General features: G+C 48.5%; 1 protein-coding gene across 3 annotated transcripts in view; it reads right to left on the minus strand.

Annotated features, from left to right (window-relative positions):
* UBN2 (ubinuclein 2) overlaps positions 1 to 16,867 on the minus strand; it is a 155,057-nt gene extending 138,190 nt beyond the window's left edge. The window contains exon 1 of one of the 3 annotated variants that reach the window (XM_077275887.1): positions 16,198 to 16,867. In XM_077275887.1, the coding sequence (XP_077132002.1) occupies positions 16,198 to 16,605 (408 nt within the window). In that variant the 5' untranslated portion in view covers positions 16,606 to 16,867. The remainder of the gene's footprint in view (positions 1 to 16,197) is intronic. The other 2 variants (XM_077275884.1, XM_077275886.1) reach the window with 2 other exon arrangements.
* Positions 16,868 to 17,127: the final 260 nt, after the last annotated feature.

Genomic DNA, 17,127 nt, shown 5'->3' on the forward strand with positions numbered 1-17,127 from the left:
CAGGGTGGCCGCACTGCCGCACAGGCGCAGTCAGGCACCCTGGATCTGACCTATGACGGACAATGAAGACTGCGCCTGCCCCAGGCAGGCACGCACAGCGCAGGCGCCGGATTTAAGAAGAAACAGCGCGCAGGGGGCGGCGACCACATCCCCAGAAGAGAAGAGTGACGGCCGTTGGGAGATTCACCGAGGAAGCTTCGGACCGCCTCCCGGTCTAAGGACAGGTTATTTTGTACAAATTTTAAAACGCTTTATTGAGGGAATAACTGAATCAAAAACTAAAAGAGCCACCTTGTTAGAATGCAGCATTACTGCTGCACAAGGTGGCTCTTTTAGTTTATAACGGCTGGAGGGGGGTGACAGTGGCCCTTTAACCCCTTTACCCCCAAGGGTGGTTTGCACGTTAATGACCGGGCCAATTTTTACAATTCTGACCACTGTCCCTTTATGAGGTTATAACTCTGGAACGCTTCAACGGATCCCGGTGATTCTGACATTGTTTTCTCGTGACATATTGTACTTCATGATAGTGGTAAAATTTCTTTGATATTACCTGCGTTTATTTGTGAAAAAAAGGAAATTTGGTGAAAATTGTGAAAATTTCATAATTTTCCAACTTTGAATTTTTATGCAATTAAATCACAGAGATATGTCACACTAAATACTTAATATGTAACATTTCCCACATGTCTACTTTACATCAGCACAATTTTGGAACCAAATTTTTTTCTTTTTAGGGAGTTATAAGGGTTAAAATTTGACCATCAATTTCTCATTTTTACAACACCATTTTTCTTTGAGGGACCACATCTCATTTGAAGTCATTTTGAGGGGTCTATATGATAGAAAATACCCAAGTGTGACACCATTCTAAAAACTGCACCGTTCAAGGTGCTCAAAACCACATTCAAGAAGTTTATTAACCCTTCAGGTGTTTCACAATAATTTTTGGAATGTTTAAATAAAAATGAACATTTAACTTTTTTTCACAAAAAATTTACTTCAGCTCCAATTTGTTTTATTTTACCAAGGGTAACAGGAGAAAATGGACCCCAAAAGTTGTTGTACAATTTGTCCTGAGTACGCCGATACCCCATATGTGGGGGTAAACCACTCTTTGGGCGCATGGCAGAGCTCGGAAGCGAAGGAGCGCCATTTGACTTTTCAATTCAAAATTGACTGGAATTGAGATGGGACGCCATGTTGCGTTTGGAGAGCCACTGGTGTGCCTAAACATTGAAGTGACAAGTGACACCATTTTGGAAAGTAGACCCCCTAAGGAACTCATCTAGATGTGTTGTGAGAGCTTTGAAACCCCAAATGTTTCACTACAGTTTATAACGCAGAGCCGTGAAAATAAAAATTCTTTTTTTTCCCCACAAAAATTATTTTTTAGCCCCCAGTTTTGTATTTTCCCAAGGGTAACAGGAGAAATTGGACTCCAAAAGTTGTTGTCCAATGTGTCCTGAGTACGCTGATACCCCATATGTTGGGGTACACCCCTGTTTGGGCGCACGGGAGAGCTCGGAAAAGAAGGAGCACCGTTTTACTTTTTCAACGCAGAATTGGCTGGAATGGAGATCGGACGCCATGTCGCGCTTGGAGAGCCCCTGATGTGCCTAAACAGTGGAAACCCCCCAATTATAACTGAAGCCCTAATCCAAACACATCCCTAACCCTAATCCCAACGGTAACCCTAAGCACACCCCTAACCCTGGCACACCCCTAACCCTAATCCCAACCCTATTCCCAACCGTAAATGTAATCCAAACCCTAACCCTAACTTTAGCCCCAACCCTAACCCTAACTTTAGCCCCAACCCTAACTGTAGCCTTAACCCTAGCCCCAACCCTAACCCTTGCCCTAACCCTAACCGGAAAATAGAAATAAATACATTTTTTTAATTTTTCGCTAACTAAGGGGGTGATGAAGGGGGGTTTGATTTACTTTTATAGCGGGTTTTTTAGGGGATTTTTATGATTGGCAGCCGTCACACATTGAAAGACGCTTGGCGCTTTTATACGATAAAAACTATTTTATAGAAAAAAATAATTTTTGCATCGCTTTATTCTGAGGACTATAACTTTTTTATTTTTTCTTTGATGATGCTGTATGGCGGCTCGTTTTTTGCGGGACAAGATGACATTTTCAGCTGTACCATGGTTATTTATATCCGTCTTTTTGATCGAGTGTTATTCCACTTTTTGTTTGGCGGTATGATAATAAAGCGTTGTTTCTTGCCTCTCTTTTTTTGCGGTGTTCACTGAAGGGGTTGACTAGTGGGACAACTTTATAGGTCGGGTTGTTACGGACGTGGCGCTACTAAATATGTGTACTTTTATTGTTTTTTTTTTATTTAGATAAAGAAATGTATGTATAGGAACTATATATATATATATATATATATATATATATATATATATATATATATATATATATATATATATATATATATATATATATATATATATATTTTTTTTTTTTTTTTTCTACACGTGAATATTTTTTTTTTACACTATAACATTGCCCCCGGGGGGGGGGGGGGGGGGGGGGTTTTCATCATGTTATAGTGTAAGATCGCCCATCTGACACTTTGCTGTGCACTGTGTCAGATCGCGATCTGACGTGCACAGCTCCTGGCTTCTCGGCGCCTGCTCTGAGCAGGCTCTTGGTAAGGCTACGTTCACATTAGCGTTAAGCGACGCAGCGTCGGGCGCCGCTGCGGCGACGCATGCGCCCCTATATTTAACATGGGGGCGCATGGACATGCGTTGCACTTGCGTTTTGTGACGCATGCGTCACTGCTGCGCACGCGTCAGGGCGCAGAGGACGCAGCAAGTTGCATTTTTTGTGCGTCCAAAATCAAGCCAAAAAAGGACGCATGCGTCACAAAATGCTGCGTTGTGCATGCGTTTACATTTGCGTTGTGCGTTGCGTCGCCGACGCTGCGACGCACAGCGCAAATGTGAACGTAGCCTTAGCTACCTCCCTGCAGGACCCGGACGCCACGGCCATATTGGATCCGGGCCTGCTGCAGCAAGGAGGAGGTAAGAGACCCTAGGTGCAACGCGATCACATCGTGTTGCTCCGGGGGTCTAAGGGAAGCACGAAGGGAGCCCCCTACCTGCGCGATGCTTCCCTATACCGCCGGAACACTGCGATCATGTTTGATCGCAGTGTGCCGGGGGCGGTCCGTGACCGCTCCTGGTCACGGACCGCCTCCGGCACATTAACCCCCGGCACACTGCGATAGTCAGCTGACACCCGGCCGCGCTCCCCCCGTGAGCGTGGACGATCGCATATGACGTACTATCCCGTCGGTGGTCATACGGGCCCACCCCACCTCGACGGGATAGTACGTCTAATGTCAGAAAGGGGTTAAACAGATTACTATCCCACTGAGAGACAATGACATTCCCTACAAGTGGGGATTCCCCTTGAAACTCCTTGTTTTTTACAAAGGAAAAACGCATGTCATACTTTCCCCTGGAGAAGGCATTGATTTTTTGAAGTCCATCAACATTCCTCTCCGTAAATTCACTTCAGATTCAATGGATCTTAGCAATCCCACTTGACTCATATCTTGCTGGAATGAATCTCATTTTTTTGATCAGGCTTATTTTTTGAATACTTTTTTCAAATTCTGGTCAACCCTCTTTAAAAAAAACAGTTATTTCCACTGAGTTCTTATTCGTTGTAATATGGTACTACTCAATAGATGTCCTCATGGAGTTTATTTATTTTGGAGTTTTTATTTTATTTTCCACTGACTTTGTTCCCCCTTTTAGTAAAGTGGATTCTTCTGGAGAAGACTCCTATCGGAGGACCTCTTTGTTCTTCATTGTTTGTTATTTTTCTAGATTGTTCTATATTTGCTGTGTTTCCCTTTCAGGACCATTTTGATTGTTTGATCTTGATATAATGAAACTAGGAGTTAGTCATACCGGTAACGGTATTTCCAGGACTCCATCATGACAGCACCACAAGGAGGTTGCTCTTCATATCCTTGATAGGGACAGGAACACAGAAGAGGTTAAATAGCCCCTCCCCACCTCCACCCTTCAGTGATTTTACAAAGTACCACACCAGGATAGATACAACACAATTTTATTGAACTTCCTCTCTATACATGTTTATATCACACATCAGACAGGAGTTCAAGGGAGGGTAAATAATGGGTGCTGTCATGATGGACTCCTGGAAATACCGTTACCGGTATGACTATCTCCTAGTTTCCAGGTCGTCCCTCATGACAGCACCACAAGGAGAAATACCAAATAACTCCTATTTAGGGCGGGATTACAGCTTGGAGGACTTTCTTCCCAAAGCCAGTCTGTTTTGACAGAACGTCCAGCTTGTAGTGTTTGCAAAAGGTATTTCAGCTAGACCAAGTTGCCGCCCTGCGAATTTGGTCCATGGATGCACCCGCACTCTCTGCCCATGAAGCAGATATTGCTCTCAGAGAGTGGGCTTTTAGGTGTTCTGGAGGTGATTCACCGGCTGAAGTATACGCAGCGCAAATGGTAGATTTAATCCATCTGGCTAGAGTCGCTTTTGAGCCTTTTTTGCCTCTATTCTTCCCAGACATCTGGATAAAGAGGTTTGAATCAATTCTCCAGCTGTCTGTAAGTTTTAGATACTGCAATACTGTTCTCTTAACATCCAGGGAATGGAGAGAACGTTCTTTATCATTGTTGTAGTTCTGACAGAACGTAGGCAAAATTATTTCCTGGTTTCTGTGAAAGTCCGTCACAACCTTTGGAAGAAACGAAGGATCCCACTTTAGAACGATGCAATCTTCTTGTATCTTAAAGTATGGATCTGTTATGGACAGGGCTTGGATTTCGCCTATTCGCCTTGCTGACGTTATTGCGACCAGGAAGAGTCTTGAATGTTACAGACTTTAGGTCTGCTTGATCAAGTGGCTCGTATGGAGCTTTCCGTAATTCATTTAGTACCAAGGTGAGGTTCCATGGGGGTACTGAACTTCGTATTGTTGGTCTGATACGTTGCGTAGCTTTGATGTACCTCACTATCCAGGGATGATTCGCTAGTGGATAATCATAAAAGGCACTTAAAGCTGAGATTTGTACTTTTAGCGTACTAGGCCTCAAGCCCATATCAAAGCCTGCTGGGAGGAAATTTAAGATTTGAGGAATATCTGGTTCTTGGAGAACAGATATTGGAGTATTGCTCTGTGCACAAAATTTCTTCCAAATTTTTAGGTTATAGCCGAGGTCACCGGCTTTCTGCTTTTTTTTCATGGTTGAGATGACCGACTCCGACAGTCCTTTTGATCTCAAGATCTCCTTTTCAAGATCCATGCTGAGAGTTGTAGCATCTTTAGATTTTGATGGATCAGCGGTCCCTGTGTTAGAAGATCCCGCCTCAGTGGTAGTAGAATTGGTTCTTCCACTACCATCCACTTCAGCAGAGGAAACCAGCTCCTCTTGGGCCAATATGGCACTATTAAGATCACTACTGCTAGACTTTCTTGAATTTTCCTCAAAACTCTGGGAATTAGGGCCAGTGGAGGGAACGCATAGGCAAGTTCCATGTCCCAATGTTGAGCCAAGGCATCTATGCCAGTTGGATTGTCTCCTGGATTTAATGAAAAGAATTCTTTCGTTTTTGTATTGTCCTTTGAGGCGAATAAATCTATTTGCGCAGTGCCCCATTGTTGAGTTAGCTGAATAAAGACTTCTCCGTTTAGAGACCACTCTGACGGCTGCACTTTCTCTCTGCTGAGAAAGTCCGCTATTTGGTTCTGTGAACCTTTTAGATGTACCGCTGTGATGGACTTCACAGTATCCTCCGCCCAGGAGAATATTGCTTCTGCTAGTGCTTGAAGTGGACGGTGCCTCGGTCCTCCCTGATGTAGGAGAAAAGCTACCGTGGTCGAGTTGTCTGAGAAGACTCGGATGTGGTGTCCCTGCATCTCGTATCGGCACCTTTTTAGTGCTTCCCAGACCGCTCTGAGTTCCCGGTAATTGGAGGAACTGTTGCGTACCGATGATGGCCATGTCCCCTGAAGGTATCGTCCTTCTATGTGGGCTCCCCAGCCCCTTGAGCTTGCATCGGTGGTTATGTTTACGCATGGAGATATTCTCCATGGTTTTCCTCTTTTGAGGTTTTTTATGTCGATCCACCATGAGATGGACTGTTTTACCTCGCTGGGTAACCACATCTTGCCTAATGAATTTTCCTTGGTGTTCCGGCCTCTGCTTTCCCCCGTAGCTTCCCGGCGTACCCGGAAATGCATCGGCGCTGCCGACCCCGGGAATCCGGCCACGCCCCCCGGAAGTCATCATCTCCGACTGGAGAGCCGAACCGGAAGTCCGGGGAACGACGCCAGCACCGGCCGCACATGGAGCCCGAGGGAGCGCCGGATACCGCAGCTGTTGTCTCAGAGCCCCTTTTGTGAGGGGATGAGGCAGCCCATGGGAGCACACAGCTCTACCTAGTTGCGGAGGGACCTCATCGGTATCCTGCAACTCTGGGGAGTCTTCACTGCCAGACTCTCGCGGCCAGAGGCTCTCCAGCAGGATGGGATGCACTCAGGAGCTCCTGCTCTACCGAGACCTGACTTCGAATCAGGTAAATTCAATCTTCTAGAGATCTCTCTCCTGCGTCTGTCCCTGATAGGGACAGGAAAAACACTATAGGGTGGAGGTGGGGAGGGGCTATTTAACCTCTTCTGTGTTCCTGTCCCTATCAAGGATATGAAGAGCAACCTCCTTGTGGTGCTGTCATGAGGGACGACCTGGAAAATTAAATTGTTAACATATAACGTCAGAGGACTTAATAGTCCTAGAAAACGCTTTGCAATTCTCAATGACATTAAAAAATCTCTCTCTGATATTGTATGTTTACAAGAGACCAAATTCAGGGCTAATGACCACCCTATTTTCACTGAAAGAAATTACCCTAACATTTTTGAATCCTCTGGCCCCCCCAAAAAAGCAGGCGTCATAACCATGATCAAAAATTCGGTCTCTTGAATTAATGGAGGAGGTGAGAGATGAGGGGGGCCATTTCCACATTCTAATATGTAGTCTAAATAACTCTATACCATAGTCAACACCTATGTCCCAAACAAGAGGCAAATTAAATTTCTTAATAAACTCATTAAAAAATAAACAATGTGAAAAAAGGTTCTCTTAATTGCTGGCGACTTCAACATGGTCCCGGACGCTTCATTGGACTATTCCACCCTGTCCAGAAATAAATCGGCAACCCTTAATAGTTGGATCTTTGAAAGAGAACTCTGACTTATTCCGTTGTTTGAACTCTACTTCTAGAGCGTTCAGTCACTTTTCTGATGCCCACCAATCTGGCTCAAGGATAGATTTGATCTTGACTGATGTCTTCACCCTCACTAGATTTTCCTCTGCCTCCATACTTAATAAAAGTGTCTCGGATCATGCTCCGGTTGTGGGAGAGTTAGAGGAGGGGACCCCCTCTAAATTCCAAAACCTTTGGAAAAATAATGCCTCATTATTTAATAACCTATCCCTTAAGGAAGAAATATAATTGGCTATTAAAAACTATTTTAAGGAGAATGAGGAGGGTCTCATTGATCCATTCTCATGTTGGAATGCTCATAAAGAGGTACTGAGGGGGACTCGGATCCAGATTTCATCTAGACTGAAGAAAATAAACAGGAAAACAATCTTTGATCTTCAAAATTCAATCAGAAATAAAGAATCTCTTCAGAGTTCAAAGACCTCCCCATGTCCGAAAATTCAGACAGAGATTTCCAGACTGAGAATGGAGCCGAGAGCTGCTATTTTCTCTACTTATGATGCCATACTTAAAGCCTCTAAGTGCAAACAATATGCTGACTTAAATCGTCCAACTAAATATATGACCAATAGGATCAAAAGACGTAGAGTAAAAAATCGTATAGATAAAATCATAAATCACAATGGCAGCTCTGTCTCTCACCCACAAGATATAGCAAACACATTTGCTAATTATTATCAAAACCTATACAATATAAACAAAGACCCTTCTCAATATAAACCTACTAAAGCTGACAAACTCCTTCCTGGCATCCGCAAAACTTCCAAAAATAAATAATGAGGATCTAAGTTTCCTTTCTTCACCTTTTAATGAGGCAGAAACATTAGAAACCATCAAACACCTGAAGTCCCAAAAATCACCAGGCCCAGACGGATTTGGTAATGATTATTATAAAACTTTTGGAGATCTTTTAACCCCTTCCCGACCTGTGACACCACGTAGGCGTCATAAAAGTCGGTGCCAATCCGACCTGTGACGCCTATGTGGCGTCATGGAGGGATCGCGTCCCTGCAGATCGGGTGAAAGGGTTAACTCCAATTCCACCCGATCTGCAGGGACAGGGGGAGTGGTACTTCAGCCCGGGGGGGGGGGGGGAGGCTTCGCCCCCCCCCCCCCCCCGTGGCTGCGATCGCTCTGATTGGCTGTTAAAAGTGAAACAGCAATCAGAGCAATTTGTAATATTTCACCTATGAAAAGTGGTGAAATATTACAATCCAGCCATGGCCGATGCTGCAATATCATCGGCCATGGCTGGAAACCCTGATCTGCCCACCGCCACCGATCTCCTCCCCAGTCCTCCTTTCTGCCCCGTACTGTGGTCCGCTCCCCTCCGTCCTCCTGTCCGCTCCCCCTTCCTCCTGTCCGCTCCCCCTGTGCTCCGATCTCCCCCCCCCCTCATACTTACCGAGCTTCCCGGTGTCCGTCCGTCTTCTTCATGGGTGCCGCCATCTTCCAAAATGGCGGACGCATGCACAGTGCGCCCGCCGAATCTGCCGGCCGGCAGATTTGTTCCAGGTACATTTTGATCACTGTGATAAAACCTATCACAGTGATCAAAATAAATAAAAAAAATAGTAAATGAACCCCCACTTATCACCCCCAAAGGTAGGGACAATAAAATAAAGAAAATATTTTTTTTCCCCCCACTAGGACTAGGGTTAGGGTTAGGGCTAGGGCTAGGGTTAGAATTAGGGTTAGAACTAGAGTTAGGGTTAGAATTAGGCTATGTGCACAAGGTGCGGATTTGGCTGCGGACCCGCAGCGGATTGGCTGCTGCGGATTCGTAGCAGTTTTCCATCAGGTTTACAGTACCATGTAAACCTATGGAAAACCAAATCCGCTGTGCCCATGGTGCGGAAAAAACCACGCGGAAACGCTGTGTTGTATTTTCCGCAGCATGTCAATTCTTTGTGCGGATTCTGTTTTACACCTGTTCCTCAATAGGAATCCGTAGGTGAAATCCGCACAAAAAACACTGGAAATCCGCAGGTAAAACGCAGTGCCTTTTACCTGCGGATTTTTCAAAAATGGTGTGGAAAAATCTCACACGAATCCGCAATGTGGGCACATAGCCTTAGGGTTAGGGTTGGAATTAGGGTTAAGATTAGGCTTGTGGTTAGGGTTGTGGTTAGGGTTGGGATTAGGGTTAGGATTAGGGTTAAGGGTGTGTTGGGGTTAGGGTTGTGGTTAGGGGTGTGTTGGGGTTAGGGTTGTGATTAGGGTTATATCTAGAGTTGGGATTAGGGTTTGGGGTGTGTTGGGGTTAGTGTTGAAGTTAGAATTGAGGCGTTTCCACTGTTTAGGCACATCAGGGGTCTACAAACGCAACATGGCGCCACCATTGATTCCAGCCAATCTTGCGTTCAAAAAGTCAAATGGTGCTCCCTCCCTTCCGAGCCCCGACGTGCGCCCAAACAGTGGTTTACCCCCACATATGGAGTACAACATACTCAGGACAAACTGGGCAACAATTATTGGGGTCCAATTTCTCCTGTTACCCTTGCGAAAATAAAAAATTGCTTGCTAAAACATACTTTTTGAGGAATTAAAAATTATTTTTTTATTTTCATGGCTCTGTGTTATAAACTTCTGTGAAGCACTTGGGGGTTCAAAGTGCTCACCACACATCTAGAGAAGTTCCTTGCGGGGTCCAGTTTCCAAAATGGGGTCACTTGTGGGGGGGTTTCTACTGTTTAGGCACATCAGGGGCTCTGCAAATGCAACGTGACTCCGGCAGACCATTCCATCAAAGTCTGCATTTCAAAACGTCACTGCTTCCCTTCCGAGCCCTGACGTGTGCCCAAACAGTGGTTTACCCCCACACATGGGGTACCAGCGTACTCAGGACAAACTGGGCAACAACTATTGGGGTCCAATTTCTCCTGTTACCCTTGCAATAATAAAAAATTGCTTGCTAAAACATAATTTTTGAGGAAAGAAAGATGATTTTTTATATTCACGGCTCTGCGTTATAAACTTCTGTGAAGCACTTGGGGGTTTAAAGTGGTCACCGCACATCTAGATTAGTTCCATGGGAGGTCTAGTTTCTAAAATGGGGTCACATGTGGGGGAGCTCCAATGTTTAGGCACACAGGGGCTCTCCAAACGCGACATGGTGTCGCTAACGATTGGAGCCAATTTGTCATTCAAAAGTCAAATGGCGCTCTTTCCCTTCTGAGCCTTGCCGTGTGCACAAACAGTGGTTTGTGACCACATATGAGGTATCGGTGTACTCAGGAGAAGTTGCCAAACACATTTTAGGATCCATTTTATCCTGTTGCCCATGTGAAAATGAAAAAATTGAGGCTAAAAGAATTTTTTTTGTGAAAAAAAAAGTACTTTTTCATTTTTACGGATCAATTTGTGAAGCACCTGGGGGTTCAAAGTGCTCACTATGTATCTAGATAAGTTCCTTGGGGAGGTCTAGTTTCCAAAATGGGGTCACTTGTGGGGGAGCTCCAATGTTTAGGCACACAGGGGCTCTCAACGCGACATGGTGTCCGCTAAAGATTGGAACCAATTTTTTTATTGAAATAGTCAAATGGCGCTCCTTCCCTTCCGAGCCCTGTCGTGAGCCCAAACAGTGGTTCCCCCCCCACATATGGGGTATCGGCGTACTCAGGACAAATTGTACAATAACTTTTGGGGTCCAGTTTCTCTTTTTACCCTTGGGAAAATAAAAAAATTGTTGCTAAAAGATCATTTTTGTGATTACAAAGTTAAATGTTCATTTTTTCCTTCCATGTTGCTTCTGCTGCTGTGAAGCACCTGAAGGGTTAATAAACTTCTTGAATGTGGTTTTGAGTACCTTGAGGGGTGCAGTTTTTAGAATGGTGTCAATTTGGGGTATTTTCAGCCATATAGACCCCTCAAACTGACTTCAAATGTGAGGTGGTCCCGAAAAAAAATGGTTTTGTAAATTTTGTTGTAAAAATTAGAAATCGCTGGTCAAATTTTAACCCTTATAACTTCCTAGCAAAAAACAAATTTTGTTTCCAAAATTGTGCTGTTGTAAAGTAGACATGTGGGTAATGTTATTTATTAACTATTTAGTGTCACATAACTCATTTACCAGAAAAAAAAATAAAAATTTGAAAATTGCAAAACTTTCAAAATTTTAGCCAAATTTCAATTTTTTTCACACAAACGCAAAAATTATTGACCTAAATTTACCACTAACATGAAGCCCAATATGTCACGAAAAAACAAACTCAGAACCGCAAGGATCTGTTGAAGCGTTCCTGAGTTATTACCTCATAAAGGGACACTGGTCAGAATTGCAAAAAACGGCCAGGTCATTAAGGTCAAAATAGGCTGGGTCATGAAGGGGTTAAACCCTCACATTACCAAGATGTTTAATGTCGCCTCCAACATAGGTCGTTTCCCTAATGAAATGAAAGAAGCAACCATAGTCTTAATTCCCAAAACAAATACCGATCCTAATAAAGTCTCTAATTACAGACCCATCTCCCTTAATTCGGACCTGAAAATATATGCCAAAATTTTAGCTAACAGATTGAGCCAGTTTCTTCCCCATTTGATTTCAAATGACCAAATTGGCTTTATACTAAATAGACAATCAACAGATGGAACAAGAAAACTTATTAACCTGATTAAATTGATCAAAACTAAAAATATCGAATCAACAATAATTTCACTCGATGCAGAAAAGGCTTTTGATCGCCTAAATTGGACCTACTTGGAGGCGACATTACTTAAATTTGGTCTTCACTCACAATTTCTAACTAATGTGATGGCACTGTACTTCAGTCCCAATGTGAGAGTATATGTGAATAATCACTTGTCAAATCCGTTCATAATTTCAAATGGTACCAGACAGGCCTGCCCACTTTCCCCATTATTGTTTGTCCTGGCCATTGAGCCTTTGGCACAAACTATAAGGGTACTGTCTCACAGTGGCACTTTTGTCGCTACGACGGTACGATCCGTGACAATCCAGCGATATCCATACGATATCGCTGTGTCTGACACGCAGCAGCGATCAGGGACCCCGCTGAGAATCGTACGTCGTAGCAGATCGTTTGGAACTTTCTTTCGTCGCTGGATCTCCCGCTGTCATCGTTGGATCGGCGTGTGTGACACCGATCCAACGATGCGTTCGCTTGTAACCAGAGTAAACATCGGGTTACTAAGCGCAGGGGCGCGCTTAGTAACCCGATGTTTACCCTGGTTACCATCGTAAAAGTAAAAAAAAAAAAAAAAAACAGTACATACTCACATTCCGGTGTCCGTCAGGTCCCTTGCCGTCTGCTTCCAGCTCTCACTGACTCCCGGCCGTAAAGTAAGAGCAGAGCACAGCGGTGACGTCACCGCTGTGCTGTGCTTTCACTTTACGGCGGCACTCAGTCAGAGCGGGAAGCAGACGGCAAGGGACCTGACGGACACCGGAATGTGAGTATGTACTGTTTGTTTGTTTTTTTACTTTTACGATGGTAACCAGGGTAAACATCGGGTTACTAAGCACGGCCCTGCGCTTAGTAACCCGATGTTTACCCTGGTTACCCGGGGCCTTCGGCATCGTTGGTCGCTGGAGAGCTGTCTGTGTGACAGCTCTCCAGCGACCACACAACGACTTTCCAACGATCACGGCCAGGTCGTATTGCTGGTCGTGATCGTTGAAAAGTTGCAGAGTGTGACAGTACCCTAAGAGAAGACCATGATATTTCAGGCATTAAAACGAATCAACGGGAACATAAAATCGGCCTTTATACGGATTATATAATTCTATCAATCTTTAGTCCTTACAATTCTATTCATAAAATTTTATCCCTACTTCGGACTTTCTCAAAAATATCCTACCTTAAAATTAACGACCAAATCTAACATTTTACATTTTACAATTCAAACTAGATGCTAACCAAATCGCTGATATTAAGAAGTTAACGACTTGGCATTTGTCTGAAGACACTTTGACATACCTAGGTCTAAAATTCAGCAGAGACAAACTCTTTGATTCAAACCAATTTTGAATCACTTTTCAAATCAATTGATAAGCACCTCAATATATATGGAGGCAGAGGAATCTCTTGGTGGGGTAAGATAATGACCTTTAAAGCATACATATTGCAAAAGATTTTATGTATCTTTAGATCCCTTCCCCTAAAGATTTCCCCCTCATTATTGACTAGTCTACAATCTTGCCTCCATCATTTGTTATTTGGGGAGACAAAAAGGCAAGAGTAGCAACCCATACTCTTTATAAAAGTAAAACTCTAGGAGGTGCAGGCCTCCCAAATATTTCTGCTTACTACTACGCCTTTTTGATTAAAAATAGTTTACATTGGTGGCCGCATTCAGAAGTTCCGGCTTGGTATGATCTCAAACTATATTTTAATAACAATAAGTCGCCAAAAGGGTTAATTCTAGACTCCCTTTTAAAAAAGAAAATCAACTCTCCATCCCATTTTTCAGCCAACTTTGGAAGCGTGGAAAAAATTAGCATCTCCAAAAAGAGGCACCAATAAATTTGACTCTTTGAGGAACTTCTCCTTACCCCTTATATGTTCTTTGTTTGGGCACGATATTCATCCCTTTTGGGCAACAAAAGGTATTAATAAGTTAAAGGACCTCCTCAGTGACTCAAAGTGCCAACCATTCAGAAATTTCAAAAACAAGTGAAATGCCTGAGGGCGGCACCAGCCTGAGTGCGGCGGCGGCACCAGCCTGAGTGCGGCGGCGGCACCAGCCTGAGTGCGGCGGCGGCACCAGCCTGAGTGCGGCGGCGGCACCAGCCTGAGTGCGGCGGCGGCACCAGCCTGAGTGCGGCGGCGGCACCAGCCTGAGTGCGGCGGCGGCACCAGCCTGAGTGCGGCGGCGGCACCAGCCTGAGTGCGGCGGCGGCACCAGCCTGAGTGCGGCGGCGGCACCAGCCTGAGTGCGGCGGCGGCACCAGCCTGAGTGCGGCGGCGGCACCAGCCTGAGTGCGGCGGCGGCACCAGCCTGAGTGCGGCGGCGGCACCAGCCTGAGTGCGGCGGCGGCACCAGCCTGAGTGCGGCGGCGGCACCAGCCTGAGTGCGGCGGCGGCACCAGCCTGAGTGCGGCGGCGGCACCAGCCTGAGTGCGGCGGCGGCACCAGCCTGAGTGCGGCACTAGCCCCAGCCTGAGTGCGGTGGCCCCAGCGTGAGCGGCACTAGCCCCAGCCTGAGTGCGGTGGCCCCAGCGTGAGCGGCACTAGCCCCAGCCTGAGTGCGGTGGCCCCAGCGTGAGCGGCACTAGCCCCAGCCTGAGTGCGGTGGCCCCAGGGTGAGCGGCACTAGCCCCAGCCTGAGTGCGGTGGCCCCAGGGTGAGCGGCACTAGCCCCAGCCTGAGTGCGGTGGCCCCAGGGTGAGCGGCACTAGCCCCAGCCTGAGTGCGGTGGCCCCAGCGTGAGCGGCACTAGCCCCAGCCTGAGTGCGGTGGCCCCAGCGTGAGCGGCACTAGCCCCAGCCTGAGTGCGGTGGCCCCAGCGTGAGCGGCACTAGCCCCAGCCTGAGTGCGGTGGCCCCAGCGTGAGCGGCACTAGCCCCAGCCTGAGTGCGGTGGCCCCAGCGTGAGCGGCACTAGCCCCAGCCTGAGTGCGGTGGCCCCAGCGTGAGCGGCACTAGCCCCAGCCTGAGTGCGGTGGCCCCAGCGTGAGCGGCACTAGCCCCAGCCTGAGTGCGGTGGCCCCAGCGTGAGCGGCACTAGCCCCAGCCTGAGTGCGGTGGCCCCAGCGTGAGCGGCACTAGCCCCAGCCTGAGTGCGGTGGCCCCAGCGTGAGCGGCACTAGCCCCAGCCTGAGTGCGGTGGCCCCAGCGTGAGCGGCACTAGCCCCAGCCTGAGTGCGGTGGCCCCAGCGTGAGCGGCACTAGCCCCAGCCTGAGTGCGGTGGCCCCAGCGTGAGCGGCACTAGCCCCAGCCTGAGTGCGGTGGCCCCAGCGTGAGCGGCACTAGCCCCAGCCTGAGTGCGGTGGCCCCAGCGTGAGCGGCACTAGCCCCAGCCTGAGTGCGGTGGCCCCAGCGTGAGCGGCACTAGCCCCAGCCTGAGTGCGGTGGCCCCAGCGTGAGCGGCACTAGCCCCAGCCTGAGTGCGGTAGCCCCAGCAGGAGCGGCACTAGCCCCAGCCTGAGTGCGGTGGCCCCAGCGTGAGCGGCACTAGCCCCAGCCTGAGTGCGGTGGCCCCAGCGTGAGCGGCACTAGCCCCAGCCTGAGTGCGGTGGCCCCAGGGTGAGCGGCACTAGCCCCAGCCTGAGTGCGGTGGCCCCAGTGTGAGCGGCACTAGCCCCAGCCTGAGTGCGGTGGCCCCAATGTGAGCGGCACTAGCCCCAGCCTGAGTGCGGTGGCCCCAGTGTGAGCGGCACTAGCCCCAGCCTGAGTGCGGTGGCCCCAGTGTGAGCGGCACTAGCCCCAGCCTGAGTGCGGTGGCCCCAGTGTGAGCGGCACTAGCCCCAGCCTGAGTGCGGTGGCCCCAGTGTGAGAGGCACTAGCCCCAGCCTGAGTGCGGTGGCCCCAGTGTGAGAGGCACTAGCCCCAGCCTGAGTGCGGTGGCCCCAGTGTGAGCGGCACTAGCCCCAGCCTGAGTGCGGTGGCCCCAATGTGAGCGGCACTAGCCCCAGCCTGAGTGCGGTGGCCCCAGTGTGAGCGGCACTAGCCCCAGCCTGAGTGCGGTGGCCCCAGTGTGAGCGGCACTAGCCCCAGCCTGAGTGCGGTGGCCCCAGTGTGAGCGGCACTAGCCCCAGCCTGAGTGCGGTGGCCCCAGTGTGAGCGGCACTAGCCCCAGCCTGAGTGCGGTGGCCCCAGTGTGAGCGGCACTAGCCCCAGCCTGAGTGCGGTGGCCCCAGCCTGAGTGCGGTGGCCCCAGCCTGAGTGCGGTGGCCCCAGCCTGAGTGCGGTGGGCTGCACGGCCTCTCACCTCCTCCTGCACCACATGGCCGCCTTTCTTCTCGTTCTGCATCAGGAGCCGGTAGCTGAACTCTGCACAGCTCTCATCTGTGGGGTCGCTCAGCGTCAGCTCCAGCCGGATGGTGCTCTTGCTGCACGGTTTCTCGTCCTCCGCCTCACTGGTGGCCTTGGCAGGGCAGGATCCGGCCTCCCTGACTGGAGCAGAAGAAGTTGCTGCTTCCCGCGGCGGCCGCGGGACCGAGGTCGGTGGGGGAGGCCGCGGCTGCATCACTGGAGGCTGGGGGCGCGGTACCGGGGGGCGCTGAGCCACCGCCGGGGTCGGCGGATTCCGCTGCTGCTCCGCTATCAGGCTGCCTGCAGTCTCGCGTGGCTTCACGGGTGACAGACTAACGAACGGCACCCTGCGCGGCTCCGCCATCCTGTGCCTGCACGGGGCCTCCTGTGACGCCTCTATGCCAGTGGCCCGTACACCGCTAGGCTTGTCCCTTTACTGCAAGCCCGTGTAGACGGAGCGCTGGTGACGGCAAAACTCCTATCTCCTACCGGCCGCCACCAGCTCCCCTACATTAACTGTCCTATGCTTCGCCGCCATCTTGGACCCCACATAAATAATAACAGGGCCGCTCTCCATAGCGCATGCGCTCAAAGGTCGCCGGGTAGGGGCGTGTGCTAGACGTCATCACGTATTTCTTTCTCCTCGTTTTGCATTTGTTTGGACGTAGTGACGAAGGGTTGCGCTGCCGCTGACGTTAAAATCGCGTGTGTTGTCAAGACAACGAGGACGCCACGTACTCCTTCTGGAAGTGCAGCAGTTCAAGAATAGCGTGCAGTCGTATACACAGATAGGGGTGTGCAGACATACACAGATAGGGGTGTGCAGTCATATACACAGATAGGGGTGTGCAGACATACACAGATAGGGGTGTGCAGACATATACAC

This window comes from Ranitomeya variabilis, chromosome 8 (genome assembly GCF_051348905.1).
Source record: "Ranitomeya variabilis isolate aRanVar5 chromosome 8, aRanVar5.hap1, whole genome shotgun sequence".
Classification (NCBI taxonomy): Eukaryota; Metazoa; Chordata; class Amphibia; order Anura; family Dendrobatidae; genus Ranitomeya; species Ranitomeya variabilis.